The sequence below is a fragment of the Battus philenor genome, unplaced genomic scaffold, assembly GCF_028537555.1.
Source record: "Battus philenor isolate CCGP_79_NKW_IND1 unplaced genomic scaffold, ilBatPhil1.0.hap1 SCAF_15, whole genome shotgun sequence".
Classification (NCBI taxonomy): Eukaryota; Metazoa; Arthropoda; class Insecta; order Lepidoptera; family Papilionidae; genus Battus; species Battus philenor.
Window position 1 is genome coordinate 12021945 of NW_027181677.1, and position 19722 is coordinate 12041666.

Sequence of the window (19722 nt, forward strand, 5' to 3'; positions counted from 1 at the left end):
CTTGCAGCGGGCATGTCAGTCGATATGATGATGATTGTTTCTGTAAAAGCTTGGTTTTCACTGGACTGGGGTGTCATTGCGTCGACCGCAATCTCGAGATCAGCTGTTAGCGTTATCATAATAACAAGTTTTTTCCTGCTTTTCGCTGATGACTATATATATATATATATATAAATATATATATATATATATATATATATATATATATATATATATATATATATATATGAATAAATCACCAAGTGCAACGTACCATACCTGAAAATGACCTGTCAAACGCTCAAAGTTCATAGCGAACTATTTAATGCGGAAAGTTTAATAGTCACTACATAATTGATTTTTTTCAATATCTGTACAAAAACATGCCCTGTATAAAAAACCTATTGTTTTTACTGCTTTGGCATTAAAAATTTGTGTACGAGATGGCAAAAAGTTGTTAATAACGAAGATGAATTTATTGTTGTAAATGTTAGTCGTGTGAATTTAACTTAAAAACGCGACATTACTTTCCTGTAAACCTAATATGTTATAAGGATCTTACGTCGTACTTTCCTACTTTGAGTGACTTAATTTAAAATGAATAGCTTAAAAAGAATAGAATAAATAATGACAACATTTAAACAGTCAAATACAAGCGATAATAATATAAACAAATTAAGAAATAAAAACTTGTTAAAGATGTAGTCGTGTAAATTTAACTTAAGAAAGCGACATTACTTTCCGGTCTCCCTAGTAATGAAAAACAACTAAGTACAATTGGCGGACTTTTTTACCTTTTTATGCAATCTTACCAATTTCTTTTAGACAATCACAGTACAGAAATACAAAAAGGACAAGTAGCGACTAGTTGTAGTAACGTATACATATAAACATACATACCTTTATTAAGCTATACTGTGAATAAATAAAAACACGAAGTTTTAGATATTAACAACATTCAAATTTCATTGTTGTCGTCATTTCAGTTAAAAACCGTAGACGCCAACGACATAGGCTTCTCCCAAAGATATCTGTGAAGGACATACCATAATCGCCACGCTAGGCAGACAAGTTGGCAATCGCAGTATTGTATGGTACGCAGAGGATGCTGCTGCCCATCCTCTGGAAACTCGTTTGCGAGCAGTGGCAAAATCTATATCATTATTGTTTAATGGAATCAGGCGTTACCTTGCGGAAGTCCATCCTAAGTAAGAAAAGGACCAATATTTAGCCACTTCACAGTCGTGCACGGCTACCACTGCATGTGCAGAAGTGACTAAATATTGGTCCTTTTCTTACTATATCATTATTGCACAAAGTACTAGTTATGTTGGACTGTATCTCGAATCCGCGAGCAACGATCGCGAGTCTCAATCCTTTACTGCTGGACTACCACTGATAATTATTATATAAGAACATATTTATTATATAACAATTCATAGACTTTATTTATGGTACTGGATAATAAAATCACAAGAGCTTCGTAACATTGTTGAATTTGGTAATTTTCGACAGTGTTGTTCGGTTCTAAATATATCATCTTAGTGGTTTGTCAACCTTGGTCAATAAGACATTCGAATAAGAATTTAAGCTTTTTTGTAGGCTTATGTTTTGGCAAACAAGTTTTATCAACATCAAAGCGTTAGGACATCCATTGTATATAAACCTCGTACTATTTTCGAAAAGAGTGATTAGAAGCGGAATACTCTAAGTTTTCCAAACCTTAACAAGGCTCAAGTTCTGCACCGAATGTCTATATTAGTAACAAACATCGATTGTAGCCTATCTTCTTTAGGTACTAAAGGATATTGAACTAGAAAATATTTCGTAGTTTCCCTAACCCTGTACAGCCAAGTTGTTGCACGCTTGACCTGTTAAAATTAGATTTATTATAAAAAAATACCTAATATTATTTGATATATATATAGTTCAAATCATTTTATATATGTTTTTAAATAATACAAAACACTTTTTACTGTTACCCTTGTAACGGCAGATGAAATTTAAAAAACTTATTTCGTATTAGCTTTTCCTCTCCTCTGTACTTTTTGCTTACTTTTTTTAATTACAGTATAGTCGTAACTCAATTTATATAAAGCGTTCTTCAACCATTTATTTGTCAGTTATTATTAATAATACGGGAATCTATTTACCTCAATAGCACAAAAGCAATTTATTAACGCAATATTATATGCTAATATAGTTTATTATAATAAACAAAGTATTGTATTATAGATTTATAATGTTTCTATAGTTAGAAATGTTCTGTCATAGCAGCAATAGGTCGTCCACAGCTTAACATAAATCTCCAACAATAGGAACAGTTTTAAGCGGCCTGAATCCATCTCCAATCCAATTCCTACACCACACTAGCCGGTCTGGGGTCTCCATAACAGAACCTTAAGGCACCAGCGGTCTTCCTTTCTATGCGCTATGGCTTGCCCACTGTTGTACTGTTAGATAAAGGATGATCTATTATACGAGTATATATATATATATATATATATATATATATATATATATGTATGTATATATAAAGAAAATTTTAGTCACACGTCCCTGCGTCACGCCATAAATTGAGAAAGACTTTAACGATTCAATTTTTACTTTTCTTTATAAAGCTTTTTAATATTTTCTACGAGGTTATTATAAAAAGAAATTGAAAAAAAAAATGTGTACCGACCATTAAGCTTTGTGCATTTGACTATTCGCTATAAACTTTGAGCGTTTGACAGTTCTTTTTTTAAATTTTGTTATAAGACACAGTTTGCCGGGTGTTTTATTCATAAATAAAATTATCAATTAAAAAAAATTAGAGTAAAAAATTAAATTTCGGTTTTCGTCTCCTTAGCCCAATTCTCCGAAACTATCGGGAGTTCATAGTTTCTTGACCCCTGCGAACTAATTACATCAATAAAACGGGAAAACTGCCGACAACGCTGATTGATAGAACAAACTGAACGTAACCGGCTGCATGTCCAATATTCAAGAGTTAAATGTATGACTAGTTGATTAACATCTATAATAAAAATCATTTAATCTCATTACTATGATAAATAATTGTTTATACCTAAATTATACAGGTGATGGGTTTTAATGGCTACCATCTTTGAGGGACTCTCGTGCTTCCTCTTTCTTAGGTACAAAGGGACTACTTTCATCTTTCTTCATTATCATTCTCTTGTCTGTAATGTCATTTATTCACTCATCTGTTTACATTCTTTCATTCTTTTCATTTTTTCCTAATCCTTTCATTCATCACCTCGTTTTCGTCGCCTTCCCAAGAGAATACTACAGGTTAACATTTTGTTTTGTTTTTATTTCATTTTTTGTTCTTTCTTGGTTGGTTTGGTGATTGGTTACAGTTAATATAAAAGCTATAAATAGACATATGTATGGCTGTTTTGCTGTCAATTAATATATAATTAATGTATGGTACAGGCTATCCAAAAACCGAAAGATTTAGAAACAATAAATAACGCAACGATAACATAGAAATCGTATTTAAAATTCGAATCACTACATATTGAAATTAATTACTATTTAATATCTGCACCTGCAAATTTTGTACATGTAATTGGGCCCGTCGCATTCAGTGTGATCGTTTAAACAGGATGATAGTTAAAACGTGAATTCTTTTTTAGTTAGAAAGTAAAAATAAGTTTTATTTTATGTAATCAAAAAATGTACATAAAAGAACTTTATGAAATAATTTTGTCGTAGTTTTAAATGTCGTCTGCATTCTGATAAGGTAATGCGTATTTAATAACTAATTCTATGAATCATGTACTCTGTCTTGGGTACGCGAGGACAATTTTTCAAATAATTTTTTTAATTTTAATTCCTGGCAATTGTTTCGTCCTTATAATCTTTCATTCCATAACCATTCAAACATCACCTAATTTTATTTACCATTTCCCACCGCACTGCTATTTTAAAATTTTTATTTTATTATTTTGTTTGTTTATTATAACTTATATTTATATCATAATTTATTGTTTTTTTTCTTTATCTCAGATTTTTCTTTACCTTTTCCAACTATTTTTAGCGTTTTATTGTATTTTATTACTATACTTATCACCTTTCTGGAATATTCCAGAATGCTAAACCATAGACCACGACTTTCCTCTTGTTTCATTAAGGAGGCGACGTTGCTCTTTTTTATTTTCTCTTGCGACCCAAACTGTCAATATTTGCTTACTCTATACTATTTCTCAATTCATTATTATGATATCATATATTAAGTATTTCTTTTTTAAGTGAAGCGCATATCACAACCGCTGAAAGAAACCTGAAGATATTCTTAATACAAATGAAAGCGTCTAATTCGTGATTCAATTGTTTATTACAGTCATGCTGCAAAGACTCCAGATGTCTGACAAAAGCTTACGATATCGTCTCAATACATATCCTAAAACCTACGCACAAAGGTCAAGCCATAAAACTACTGCAGACATCACAACCGGCAGTTAGTAAACATAGAACTAACCGCACTAATTATAGACCACGTTTCAATGGAAACCAATGTTTAGCCGACAGCCGGTACGCGGTAGGTGGGTTGACGTAAAAGATATCAGAGTCATAAATATATAGAAGGAATATCATGTATCGTAAAATACAGGTTGAATCCAAAAAGGAAATCGGGGCGCTAGCTAATGTTCGAGGTCAAAAATATTTAGACAATTATAATGGTATTTGACTAAATAAACAAAACCTGAAGGATAAAGCGAAAGGCTTCATTCTTCATTTTGAGACAATGGTACATATGTAGACTTTGGTTCAAATATGGTGTATAGATTACATGAACTGTATTTTTTATTTAGGTATAGATGTTTGCGTTGATTGAGTTGTGGTGTATATAAAATAACATATCAACTGCAGTGCGGGAGAACAAAGATTGAACCGCTGATTTAAAGGACAAAAAACCACGCACACCTACTTGATGTATCTGTTCTTCTTATAGATCCTGTTCTTCCTGATCTTAAAGTGGAGCAAACACAGTAGCGGATTATTTAATAGTTTAACACTAAGCTGATATATCAATATGACGGTTTACCGAACATTAGCTATTAACACACGTCTCGACTCCGCGTGCTGCGAATTCATGGCGTGCATTATATATTGACCAATCACAAGCTGTTCTTAGTGCGTGTTTAAAAAGGAGAATGTTCTTATGATTTGGACAAATAAAACGTAGTTGCAAGGATAAAGTAGGTGATCACTTAAACGTAACGCAACAAGTCACATAAATAACCTTTAATCCCAGTGGCCCTTTATTCACGGGTGTGTGAATTATAATTCAAATTTGTCTTCATTGTGTTAGTAACTTTTTCTATGCTCAATGAATAAGCTTTCACAATACGATCCTAGATGTTAACAGAGCTCCGATTGATAGATTTAAAAACAATTGTCAAAGATAATTGTGTACTGAGGGTTTGTCGTTGGTTTAGCCCTTCGACGCCCACTGCAAGGTACAGGCTGCACGCAAAGGACGCTGCTGCTCATCATCTGGAAACTTGTATGTGAGCAGTGGCAATCCTATGTGATTAATGCAACATAAATCAAAAAGGAACTTTGTGTGAGTTTTAGTTGGTGCAAGCCCGACATACATATAATAAATAATAATGAAAACTGTTTTAAAAATTTAATATTATTATTATGAAAAAATGGCGTATTCCGTAAGGTACTTTGACAAATGTGCTATGAAGAAAAAAGTGTATTAATTATATCTAAAAATTCGTCGCAAATCGTGCGTTGTCGCTTGGTTGCGGAAACCAGCCTATTCATAAGTATTGTTACAAAGAAAAACAACATTACTTTATTGTAAGGGTTCGTGGTTGTTTCAGCCCCTAAACGCCCACTGCAAGTCAAAGGCCTCTCCTAAAGATATCTATGGGGATAAACCGTAATCGCCCCGCTGGCAGGCGGGTTGGTAATGGACAGTTGGCATGGACATGGCTTATCATCTGGACATTTGTGAACACTGGCAATTTTATATAATTAAGTCACAAAGTGAGAATTATAAGGTATTATCCGAGGTATCGACAACAGAGTACTTATACTCCCTGGCTATCCTCTGGCAACTTGTATGTATTGCCAGCATATCAAAAAAAAAAATATTAAAGGTAAATATCAGGGGGGCAAACTAGCAGCTCGCCAGCCACATGCATCTCTTTGAAGGTCTGTTTATGGCTTGCGATAAACGTAACCGAGTTCATATTTCATTTTTGTATAATATGTTTTAAAATTTTTTATCGTTCCCTATAGATTTCAAAACTTGTTTTTAAACAGTGAACTATTTAATTTTAATAGGTATTTTGTACCTTTTTTAAAAAAAATATCGATTCGCAGAAAAGTCAGATTTTGAAAAATTGTCCCGACTTCGTGATCTGCCACGTCTGATATATATTTCAGATGATCATTTTATACAAGGTAATTGGCAATATAAAACCTTCAAAGCTTTCTGTCTATTTATTGAGCTATACGTACACCACTTGAAAGCTATTATGCCTACATCCAATGACCTTATGTAGATGTCAAAATAAAAAAGGATTATCGAAAAGTATAGTTATACATACAGTATGATTTTATTCCCAATTAACGTATACAGACGCCTGTTGTACCGATACTCTTATTACTGAGCTTTTAGTTAAGTCATAAGAAGCTTAACCGAATACATGCATCCGGTGGCGGCGAGCTTTGTAACGTCATCTGAAGCTCTCAATAAGTTGCCACAAATGTTTGTTTACGTACGAGCACTTATTGCAGCTGGCACTTGTGACCTAGACAATACGGTGACCATACGACACTGTGATTGAGAGACTGTCTCACCGAGATATCCAGATATGCGTTTTATTCCAGTATATGATATCAGAAGGCTAGCGCGCCGCGGTTTGCTCCGGTGCCATGTTGAATTTGTGCGCTTGCAGACATGCATAGAAAACACACCCATTCACACGTGTATACGGAGACTATTCCGTTCAAGACAACTAAGGAGTTTTTACCTTAATTATTCTCTTTATTAAAAAATAATGTGTATTTATCATAATGTATACTTTTTCACATAATTAAATTAGTTAAATTATTATTATTGTATTGTGTGCAAATAATGTACTATTTTTATTATTTATCTTACACAATAAATTAAAATAATAATAATGGTCTTAATAATGTCAGTTGTGAAGTTTGTGCGAATACCTCTAAACTATTACTCCCTGTATTACAGATGCCAATATCTTTTCAATTACAATCTAAATAAAGATTTGAAGTGCAAACAATTAAATAATGTAACATTCATAGATTCAGAAACACAGAAAAAGTGTTTCTATGTAAGATAAAAATTAAATAAGATATTATTGCTGTTAGAAAAGTTATTCAGTAATAAAAAAAATCCTGCAATGTTTTACATATCGCACCTTGTCAGCCGATAGACACCCACTGCAAGGAGTTTCCTCCTGAGATATCTATGGAAGGATATACCATAATTGCCAAGATTGGTAGGCGGGTTGATGATCGCTGTGTAGTATTATGTTACGCAAAGAACACAGACGACTAAAGACTTGTTTATGAGTAGTGGCATTCCTAATTTACGCAAGATGTATGAATTATGAATATTTATATATATATATATATATATATATATGAAAGATTGGATCCCGAGAATCGAACCCGCGATCTACAATCGCTAGTCTCGATCGCCATTTTATCGCCATTGGGCTACCACTGCTTGTTTTACTGCAGTACATTTTATACCTTTCGTATTTAGACGATCCTTTAACAAAGGCTTCATCTAGTTTTCCATCCTTCTCTATTGCTAATTATTCTTCTGCATTATTGACCAGCTATATTTTACGTTAAAAGTAGCTTCGTAAAGTCGCAAGTAAACTTTACCTTTAGAACAAGGATATCAAACTCAAAATGCAACTTGAGTCATATAAACAATGCTTATATTTCAGACAGGCCACAAAAGAAAGCAATGTTGATGAAACATTTTTGTTTTTATTGTTAAATTATTGTTTACGTTCTGTCGTTTCACTTGAAGTCTCTTCTTTGATGGTACATTCGTCTATCAGGAGAAATTTTATTGACACACTACTCTCAAAATTGAATTTCAAAGGAAATATTGACTGGGCTGCAAAAATGTTCATTTCAAGCCGGAAGCGGTCCGCGAGTTGGACACCCTGGCTTTGAGATTCTTGGTCATTTTTCCCGCAAGAATTAATCAGCGAAAACGATATAACATATACAGTATGTTCTAATTTTTTCATTAATTTATTAGGTATAGCGATCTTAACATGTTTATAATAAATTTTATTTCAGAATCTAGTGAGTCCATAGAATGTAAGTAAGTTAGTAACAAAATTTACTTAAAGGCTATATTAATTATGGATTATTATGTCAAACAATTTAAATATAACACTAATTTAAAAAAAATGCTTAATATAAAAACTTATTAACGGTTATTGTTATATATATATATATATATATATATATATATATATATATATATATATATATATATATATATATATATATATATATATATATGTGTGTGTGTGTGTGTGTATATATATTCGATGTTGCGTCGCTGCTTAATTAGTACTAATTTTCACTTTGCGTCGTATTTTTTGGAACTAGACCACGACGCAAAGCGAGGTATTGGAATATATAAATATTTTTAGTTTATCTAATAAAATAGTAGGGTAATATGTAAATATGATATTCTATTTCTTAAAATATCTATGGTAGTGATCATTTATTTAATTTAATTTTGTGAACAGAAGATTAAATTAAGTGGATTGCCCCTCACTAGATAGAACGAAGACATAGTCAAGGTCGCCGGAAGCCGCTAGATGCGGGCAACGCAAACCAATGATCGTGGCGATCTTTGAGGGAGACATGCCTTACAATTGCTGTCTACCAACTGACATGGTAATGATTGCCATCATCATAACCAACCAAAAATTATTTTTCAAAATTACTAGGTCTGTTAGGGAGTCGAAAAAATACTCTCATTCTATACAGAGTCCCAAAAGTAACAACAAAGTTGAGTAATATGTTTTCGCGTAGGATAAACAACATGACCTTGTTTTTAAGACATCAAGCGTCATTTCTATCAAAACATCCAATGCATTTTACATAAACGAATGCGTCCCAATGCGCAATACGCCTGTGCAATACACGAGTAAGTAAACAGAATTGTTATTTGTTTACTGTATTCAAGCAAGGTTACAAAAAATTTACATAGACACTTGGTAGAACTTTACAGAAATCACGTCATCATTGGGGGGACCGGAAAATAAAACATCGTTTCAGTCAACATATTTTTCAGAGTAATTGATTTATTTTTACCGCTTCGGCATTGAAAATTTTTATACTAAAAGGTTGTTGATAACGAAAGTAAATATATTGTTGATTATAAATAAAAACACGTTAAAATGTTAGTCGTGTGAATTTAACTTAAAAACGCGACATCACTTTCCTGTAAACTTAATATAAGGATCTTACATCGTACTTTCCTACTTTAAGTTACATAATTTAAAATAAATATCTTGAAAAGAATAGAATAAATAATGACAAGATTTAGACAGTCAAATACAAGCGATAATAATATAAACAAATTTGTCTCTACTCAATATCGTCGACTTATATAATATATATATAATATACGTCATATTACATTGTTTTAAAATAATGCGATATTAATAAGGTCAGTAAAGTTTTTTATAAAAAACATATTAGAGTTCGGCTTTGCTAAAAAACATTACAAAATGCTATGAGGTTTCGTCTACAATTCGCTTAATTAAAAATTGTGATGATATAAGATTAAACATAAGATATTTTTAATTATTTCAACTTTTAAACAGAATACAGATAAAATAAGCGCTTTTTTGTGGGGCCAGTAAATTGTCATAGAAACTTAAAAAAATATTTTCTTATAATAGGTCAAAATTAATTTTATTGACAAGGCATTATGTTTTTTTAATAATAAATAACTTATTCGCATTATCCATTTTTCTCAATACAAAGTGGGAGTTCCCACTTGTGGTAATAAAAATAAATGGACTTTTTCGAACATAAGCATGGCCTCCTAAAAAGGATTCTTTTTTGGGAGCGATAAGTGTTTTAACAAATTCTCTCTAATTTCTGTAAGAATTCGGCGCTGTTAGCCTTGTGGTTTGCAGCTTAGTGCAAAGCAGAAAATTTGAATTCTCCCACTACTACACTCGCGTGGAACTAAATCGACTCAAGCCTACAAAATAAAGTTTTTTTGAATTGGCTCATACTATGTATATATTTTCAGAAAGCCCAACCAAACAGCATTTAGATCAGTAATTCCTAACGTGGAGCCCATTTCCCACAGGAGGGCAATTTGATTGTTAAAGGAGGCATTTCGAAAATGGACTTGACACAAGTTTAACTCTTTCACTTTTACATAGAAATGATATAAGTCACATAGGGTGGCATAAGAATTTTAAAAAGACTTAGGTGCAGCATGGCAGAAACAAGTTTGGGAAACACTGATCGTCGTGGTGTTTTTATTTTTAAAATCCGTTTAGTAGATTGGAACTAATTTAAGATTAAATGAAATTGCAACAAAGAAAAGTAAAGTTACAGTCTCAAACGGAAACTTTTTGAACATACGCACCAGAAATTAGCAGAACCAACACAACAGTAGTTATTACAATTTATATTCATCTGCACAAAATGTATGTATTATATTATATGTATATAATATTTATGTGTTGTATATAAATATTTATACGAGGTATATATGTAAGTTTTGTTATTATATCATTTGTAGGTAAGTTCTATTTTATTTTAGTTTAAGCACCTGCCTGGATTATTTCCCCTCTGCCCTAAAGTAGACTGGTAGAGAACGCCTATGGCTTTAAGTCCGCCATTGTACAGTTTTTTGTGTGCGAAAAGAGTAAATAAAATAAATAAGAAACAAATGTATGAAAGGTGAAAATCAAATAAAAACAAAAAGGTTAAGCAAAATTAAATAATTTTATTATATTAATATTTCGTTTTGCCTTCTCTAGCTTGTACGACGTCTCGAAGGCGGTTTTTCGTCGACCTGATCAACTTTTGGACAGGTGCTGTGGAAGCTCTTCCCACTCTTCTTACAACACCATCTTCAGCTCCACGAGATTCGCAGAGGCCGAATTTCCTGCTCGAGCCCTCCGTTTTATTCCATGCCGCAAACGTTGTATTTAAATGGTTCTAATGTAAAAGCTCTCTAAGCATTTAATTTTTAACATTTAATATTTGCATCATTTAGCTCAAGATTAGACTTTCATAAAACATACATTTATTATATATATAGTCTGTGCAAATTCAGAATAAAAATCATGGTACATTTATCGGGTTTGAGTCGATTCAGTTGCACGCGTGTGTAGTTTTGCCCGTTCATGGGCGCCACTTGAATGTATTTTGACGCGTCTGTGTGACTTGGGTACACTGTTGCTTTGTCCCTCCGGGTGGTGTTGGAAAGCAGTCCTCCTTCCCGATGCTGTCGTTTTAGCTGACCAATAATCTGTGTGAACAGTTTGGCGATGTCATATGTACTTTATTTTGATCAATTAATTATGTGGAAAGAAAAATTAGCACTTTTATCGTTGTTTTTAATAATATATATGTCCAAAAGCCATGTGCGCTTGTACTTTCGCCTGATGAAATTAAAAAAAAACTCGACCTACGCAGACGTTAATTCCGGCGCAATACACTGTCATGACGGCTACGTCAAAACAAAGACAAACGAAATACATTCATATCGTTTTAGATCCAATTGCATTCAATTCACAGTTTATTGAACACTCAAATTATTGTTGTTTATTATTGTTTATATAATTAGAACAGTTTGATCAAGAAATATCTTGATATAAAGAGATAGCTAACTTAGTATTTTATAATTTAGTTATCCCTTATATTTTTACGTAAATTATGAAAGAATGAAAACAAAGACATGTCAATAACGATTAAAATGGCTGTACTTATGTACACACGTGAAAAATTATTTTTCTTTGGCATCATAAAAATAGTTTTGTTAATTCCAATATATTAATAAATTACGTACGTACGTTTATAAGGATTTTTTACCACCATTAACATTTATTTAACATTACGAGTAGTAAATAATATTAATCAAAATATAAATGATATCTATATATATAAAACAAAGACGGGTTTTTTACAACACTTATAACTCGAGATCTGATGAACCAATTTTCATGGTTATTGATTCGTTGGATTTGTCTCCGCCCCGAATAGCAGAATCCATCATAAAACAATGAAAAATCGATATATGTAATGAATACTTAATCATATAAATATAATATATGAATTATTTCGCACTTGTATAATACTAAAATACGTGACCTGTTGCTTTTGTGTCAGTCAAGCAGGCGCATCTTAAAATTTCATTTATAATATTTACATAATGTGCTTAAAGAAGTATAAATTCAAAAAATTCCATATTTTATCTTCAATAACCTTTGTCAAACCTAACCATAATAACCTAACCATTGTCAAAAATCTAACCAATTTTTTATGGTCACCCCCATCCTCGTATCGATCACCCTATTGCCAAGTGTTGTGATCCATTTTACATTGAGTAATCTTTGTTTTGCTACGGCTACCTGTGGCATCGTGGTAGCGTCAAATTTTCTATTAAGTCGAGCTACTTTTATCTGATGGAACTACGACCTTTCGAAGGGTTGAACTAAAATTCGACCATCCTTTTTATAAGGATCGATGTTCCACAGACATCAGCGTCAGTGTCTTTACATTTACGTCTAATATTTCCGATTTTTTCTCGCGATTTTACATGTTTGATAAAAAATAGTCTTTAGTCTCTTAATCTATTTTAACGACGCCTCATGCTCAGTTTTTAAGATTACGTTTCGTGCTACTACTTCTTTATCCCTGCTTCATATTTAACTATTTATCATCAGTAGTTCGCAGTTATAACCGTTGTATCGGGTTGTGTTTTAAAAAATTCAAAAGTTCTGCGTTAGCAGAAGATAGAAAACCTTTTTTTGTCTCGTATAGTGGAATAACTTTCTTCGCGACAACGAAAGGTTTATGCCTGTCTCCTACCGGCAAAAACCTCAAGGTTTTGAATTGATTTTTGACATAAGGCTTGGGGCCTTATGTCAAAGTACGCGAAGGCTTTCTTCATATACTACCGTAGTTTTTACAGCTTTGACCAAGAGCCTCAACGTCTTTGTCATACAGTCGCGAATTAGCTCACTCGCCGGCCTGAATGGGACTATAGACTTGGGTAGGAGAGCAAGTTACACCTCCTCTGGTAAAATGTCGAGGTCTCCAACTGGATTAGTGGAGCTTTGACGTTCCTACTCTCTTCCTTTCCAACCAAGTATCCAAAAAATGGTAAAAAATTAAGAAAAAGTTGTCGAGGTGTGTGATCTATCTGGCGTATATTACAATAATGATTGGTAATCATAAGTTATTAACCTTTTGTTTGTGTAGAAAGCGAAAGAATTGAATAGCGCACACTTTTGTATACGAAGGTGCGGGAGACGTGCTCTCAAGTGTGTGACTCATGTCGGCTGCGCACGCGTTCCCCAATTGAAGCCGATGCAGGGGTGTCAACTAATTTTTTCTATGGTTCGACTCTATTACATCACAATAATTAACTTTTAATTGCTGTGAATTTCAATGTATGTTATTATAGTTATAATATGTTATTTTTAATGACAACATTATACAAGTGAGGCCTGGACGATCAATCTGTTATTCAACAGTATATATATAACTACTGTAATAAATACATATATATATTTTTTAAATAAAAACCTTTTTAAGAATATGTGCCTGCAAAATTTTTGTTATTTAACAACATAAACGGTAGCTATAAAGAAGTTACGAATACTAAAATCTTTAACAGTTGTATTAAAAGATTTACAAAAAAAGTTGGGAATTTTTTTTTTTTTAATTGACTATAGGCAAAGCTTTTGACCTCTGTCTCGCTTGATGTTAAGTGATGACGAGGTCCTCGATGCTACATGCTTAGAAGAAACCTATTCAATCTTGATTTGAAGGCTTCTAAGTTTTAGTTAGCTGGAAACAACGACTCCTGTGGGTTATTCCATACCTTGGCTGTTCCAACTATAAAAGAGTGGCAACACGCTTAGTGCAGGTTGAAGGAATTTCAACAGTGTATAGATTTCGTGAATATATGAGTCACAATTCTTATTATTTTTAACACTAATGATTTTTACATTACTATTATTCTGTGTTATCCTCCATTATGTTAGATTTTTTGTTACAAACACGATCAGTCGTAATGAAATATAAAAGAAATTATAACGTCTTCAATATGTTTATTTCATGGTATGGTGAAGTAAGTGACGTGGTAGATATTTCAAAACGGAAAGAGGTTTACATCAAGGCTGTTTTCTATTCCCCTTCATTTTATAACATGTGCTGAAGTTATAATTAAAAAGGCTTTATATTTCCTCTAAGGTGTTTTATATTAGACACGATCTCCAGTAATAAAGAAAGGATTACGAAGAAGTGAAGAATATTTTTAGTACGGACGAACTTAGTGCATTGAGTCGATTCTGAACTCAGAAATATAAAAATTTTAATATATATAATATCAGTACTGTATACAGAATGATTCGTTATAGGTGTAAAAGCTACAAAGAGTCTCAATTAATTTTTGGCAGACACAATCGCAAAAAACAATGGTTTTTAAAACAATAAATAAATAAATGATAACATAGTAAATAAGTTGTTTTCAAGATATACATATCAAAATTGATTATTGGTTACTATCTCTCCTTGCAGACTTAGTACTGCTAAAATTTATTGGTCTATCGCATTCCAATAGAACAGATAAATTAATGTGATAAAATTTAAAGTGATCACTTTATAAAGTGTGATTGGAAATAGAAGTCAAAACTTTAACTTTACTCTTTTTAAGTAATTACCTATCATTCTGTATGAACGAAGTTTCAAAGTTAAATAGATTTATATGGCCCAATGTTAATAGAGCATTAGAACCTACGAACTAAGTGGTAGTAAGTTAATGGTAGATTACGATGTGGTTACCCATGGTATGTGCCAGGTCCTTTGACATGTGTAAACTTAGTTTGAACAACAAAATCTCTGTTTTAACTCTTAAAAAAGATATTTATTTTTTCTCGTTTCTGACAGCCCTGAATATAACACTAACTCATTAAACAGATGCGCGGGCGCACACCGACCGGCCAATGGCTGCCGGGATATTTACCGCGATTCCATTTGTCCGATACCCGCTCCGTCGTGCAGCGGATGTCTTCAGCTAAACTTATTAAGAAACCAGATGTTTCCTATGTCATGATTTTTCTAAACACAAGGACATTCGCCTGGATCATGCTGGAATTTAACTTGTATACGACATAAAGAAAAACAATTTTTTTTTTCTTACATTTCTTAATATAAACTTTTTTCTTCGTATCCATTCCGCTAATTATAAGTGCCGCTACCTACAGAACAATAATGATTATAACACCTATTTACCTCATAAAATAGTTTTTAAATGTGTTTAAAAAATTCTCTTGAGTTTTGTTATTTTCTTAAATGCGGTTCCTATCCTTTGGATTAGGTTTGAATCTCTATATAAACTGTAAACAAGTGAATATTTTGGTTATATGTTATTTATACAAAAGTTTATTAAAAAAGACTTCGAATGTTGTATTATTACTTGAGAAAGAATTGCACTGAGGTGATCACGGAAAAAAAAACAATTTAAGTCTTTCCTGGATTTATTATAGGCTCCTGTCAGATGTATTCGCTCTTGGAACCCTCGTAGAAAAATTCCTTTTACAGTATTAAGAATTTTAAAGGGATATTAATGCCTGGGTAAAAAATGTCACAGTTTTTGCAATTATGACATCTGTGAAAACGATCACAAAAAACCCTGTCTGTGTTTGTTATGGGCTCTACTTTGATGAGATTATTCTATATTCTTCTCTGGACGTACACGAATGATGACAATTTAAATCCGAAGTGAAAATCATCATCAGTACCATATGAGCTGATAGAGGGCATACTACTGCAAAGCATAAGCCTCTCCCAAAGATCACCACGATCACCGATCTTACGCTGTCCAGTGACTTACAGTAACCTTAACAATGTCGTCAGTTCAGCTAGAGAGAGGCTTACCCACGCCGTGTCTTCCGGCTTGTGATCGCCAAGGGCGAGTCTTTAAACACAGGCATGCCAGATGTGCCTTGTCCACTGCCACTTCTGATGGGCAACTCTTCGAGCTATGTCGGTGATCAATGATTATGGTTCTTCTACGGATCTCCTCATTTCTGTTTCAATCTCCCAGCGTTGTTAAAGCATACGTAGTGTTCACTATGAATCAAAAGTGTAAAATAACTCAAATAAATGAGTGGTCACTATGAATCAGTAGTGTAAAATAACACAAATAAACAGTATTAATAACTTTTAAAAAGATTTCATATATTTTTTTCAATATCATGTTTCCAGTGGGTGCCCGGTTCGCTGTGGGGTCCGCTGCCAACCGCGGCGCCGGGCTCTGCCCCTCCTCCAGCGGACGACACGAGCTCTTTAGCTGAACAGCTTGCGGCCCTATCACTTCGACGTCCACCTCGACCTCCGCCCCCGGCTTACATGTGTCATCTATGTTTCAAGAAAGGCCATTACATTGGAGATTGTCCACAGGTAAATAATTTTTAGATTATTATTTAGCTGTTCATACAGTCAAGGAAATGGCTCGATCTAAAACCAGGGAGAGATATTTGCCGTACAGTGGGCGTCTATTGACTGACAGTGGGGCCTTAAGGTTCTACAGCGGAGACAATGGGTCGACAGGCGCATCGTTGGACGTCCACCCAAAAGGTTACAGATGTCCATATTAAATCCTCCAGAAAACCCTGAATATAGGCCGCTGCCTACTGATCCTATTGAAAATATATGGGAAAGGCTTATATTTAACAGCGGCCATCCTGCGGCTGTAGATGATGATGGTGAAATTTAGTTTATTTACTTTTATGCAGTATAAACGTCCATAATATAGTACCAGGGTGAATCAAAAAGTTCTTAGAAGTGCATATATATGAAATCTTTTTGGATCAAGTTCGATATTCAAAGTTAAGAGTGTCTATCACACTATATTTATGCAGACTGTCACTTGTTTTTGTCAGTTCGTTCGCATGTAATAAATTTTTTTGTGCAACGAGTTGCTAAAAAGTCAAAATTATGGATAAAAGTGAGTTACGTGCGGTGATAAAATATCTCAGTTTGAAAAAAATATCTACGAAGGAAATTTTTTTGGACATTCAGCAGACATTAGGGGTGATGCTGTACCCTATTCTACGGTTGCGTACTGGGTGGCTGAATTTAAAAGAGGTAGATCAAGCTGTAAAGATGACCCGCGTTCTGGGCGGCCTTCAACCTCCGTTACAGAAGAAAATGTCAAAAAGGTTGAGAATCTGGTTTTGGAAGACAGAAGAATGACTATAAAACATATAGCTGAGATCCTAAAGATATCTTTTGGTAGCGTTCAATCCATTTTAATTGATTCACTGGGGTTCAAAAAAGTGTCTGCAAGATAGGTGCAACGAATGTTATCCGACGAAAACAAAAAGCGACGTTTGGAAATTTCCAAGCGTAATCTCGAAATGTTCCAGCGTGATTCGGATAATTTTTGCCGTCGTCTTGTCACCATGGATGAAACGTGGGTCCACCATTTTGATCCTGAAACTAAAAGACAAAGCATGTCTTGGAAACGACCATCCTCTCCATCCATTAAGAAATTTCGAGTTGCTCCTACCGCTGGCAAAGTTATGGCCTCTGTGTTCTGGGATAGTGAAGGAATCCTTTTTATTAATTACATGCCAAAAGGCCAGACGATTACTGGACCCTATTATGTAAATTTAATCCCGAAAGTGCGTGAAGCGATTAAAGAAAAACGTCGTGGAAAACTGTCGTTGGGCGTGTTGTTCCTTCAAGATAACGCTCCTGCTCATCGATCGGAAGTTGCGCTCAACGCAATCCGCTGTGCTGGCTTCAATCTCCTTGACCACCCACCATATTCTCCGGACTTAGCCCCAAGTAATTTTCACTTATTTCCAAAATTAAAAGAGGAAATTCGTGGAACAAAATTTCACGATAATGACGCGGTTATAGCTGCCGTAGAGGACTTTTTCGAGAGTAAAGAAAATAATTTTTTTTCACAAGGAATAAGGAAGTTAGAAACGCGTTATTCTAAATGCATTGCATTGAAGTGAGATTATGTAGAAAAATAAAATATTATTATTAAAATCTTTGCATTTTTTAATATTGATTCCAAGAATTTTTTGATTCACCCTCGTATAACCCAGAATTTTGTAATACAAAGTATCTTGATAAGTTTAATTGTAATCATAGAAACAGTTTGCACCTACCTCCGATCACCATGTAGTAATAATTGATTTGTGTAGAAGAGAGAACAGTTATCATGTAGAAGTACCAGTAGAAGAATCACGTAGAAGTAAGTGTTTTAGTGATGGAAGTATAAAAGTACAAAGCTGTGAAAAGTGTATAGTGTGATTATTTACATTTTCACTCGTCTGTGAAAATCTTTAAAGCTTTTGCTCCTAATTTCAACCAACCTGTTTAAAGTCATCACTGCGAAATATAGTACTTTTATTTATTCTTTCTATTGTAATGTGACAGGACTATAATATCTGTCAGTAGAAATTATGCTGGGCTCATTTTAAACAGTAATTAATGTTGATAGGTGGTAATCTGAACTTTAAAACCGCTTTTTCTTACTAGATTATCATTATTTTTGTAACCATTAATCTTGGATAGGTTTACCATACGTTAATTGACGGCAAATAAGTAATTTTAATGGACTCAGGCGTTACCTCGCGGAAGTCCATCCTAAGTAAGAAAAGGACCGATATTTAGCCACTTCCGCACATGCAGTGGTAGTCGTGCAATAAAGTGCACCGCCCGCCAGCCCGCTGAGAAATGCATATGCGGCGAACAATGCGAATCACACAACCGCCACGGCCAAATTACTCAACACAGTTTCACCCCTTCACGGGGCATCTTCAGGAGTTATGTTACACCGATTAGTGCCAAACACAGAGAAAAAACTCTGCAGAATTGGCTAAATATTGGTCCTTTTCTTACTTGGCAAATAAGTAACATTTACCTCTCTAAAGTTTTATTTATTTAACTAATCACTCTGTATGACGATGAAAATCCTTGCGTTATAGTGTGAGAAACACGGGGAATCGAGCTATAGCAGTGTTACTATTTAAATATGTAATTATTTCGTTGCTTAAATAAGGCGCTTTTAAATTTCAGTTTGTTTTTAGAAATAGTTCTAGAATATTCTGTTTATATCCTTATTCGTAAGAAGTTTAAAACGAGATGCGTTTACGTCATACCGTACAAATGTGGAACAGTTCCTGCGATTTCCGTTCAAGTATGAAGTCATTTTTAAAAACAAAACCGAACAACGCATAGACAGGTTTTATTTTTACTATAATATATTGAGTTATAATTATATATTATATTAATATCTTTATATACTTGATTGGGCTTAAATTTCGTAAATTTGTGAAGAACCTAATTATAATAAAAATATTAAACAAATCTTTATATAGTATGAATTGAAATGTTGAATTTCGTTAGTTGACCTATTTACATGGATGATATTATAATGTATATATGTCAAACATTGTTAAATTTAATTTAACAAGAGCATCT

General features: G+C 33.4%; 1 protein-coding gene across 1 annotated transcript in view; it reads left to right on the forward strand.

The window, feature by feature from the left end:
• Positions 1 to 19722, forward strand: part of LOC137918913 (zinc finger CCHC domain-containing protein 24-like) — a 32669-nt gene that overhangs the window by 4747 nt on the left and 8200 nt on the right. The window contains exon 2 of the mRNA XM_068761848.1: positions 16486 to 16680. Within this exon, the coding sequence (XP_068617949.1) occupies positions 16486 to 16680 (195 nt within the window). The remainder of the gene's footprint in view (positions 1 to 16485; positions 16681 to 19722) is intronic.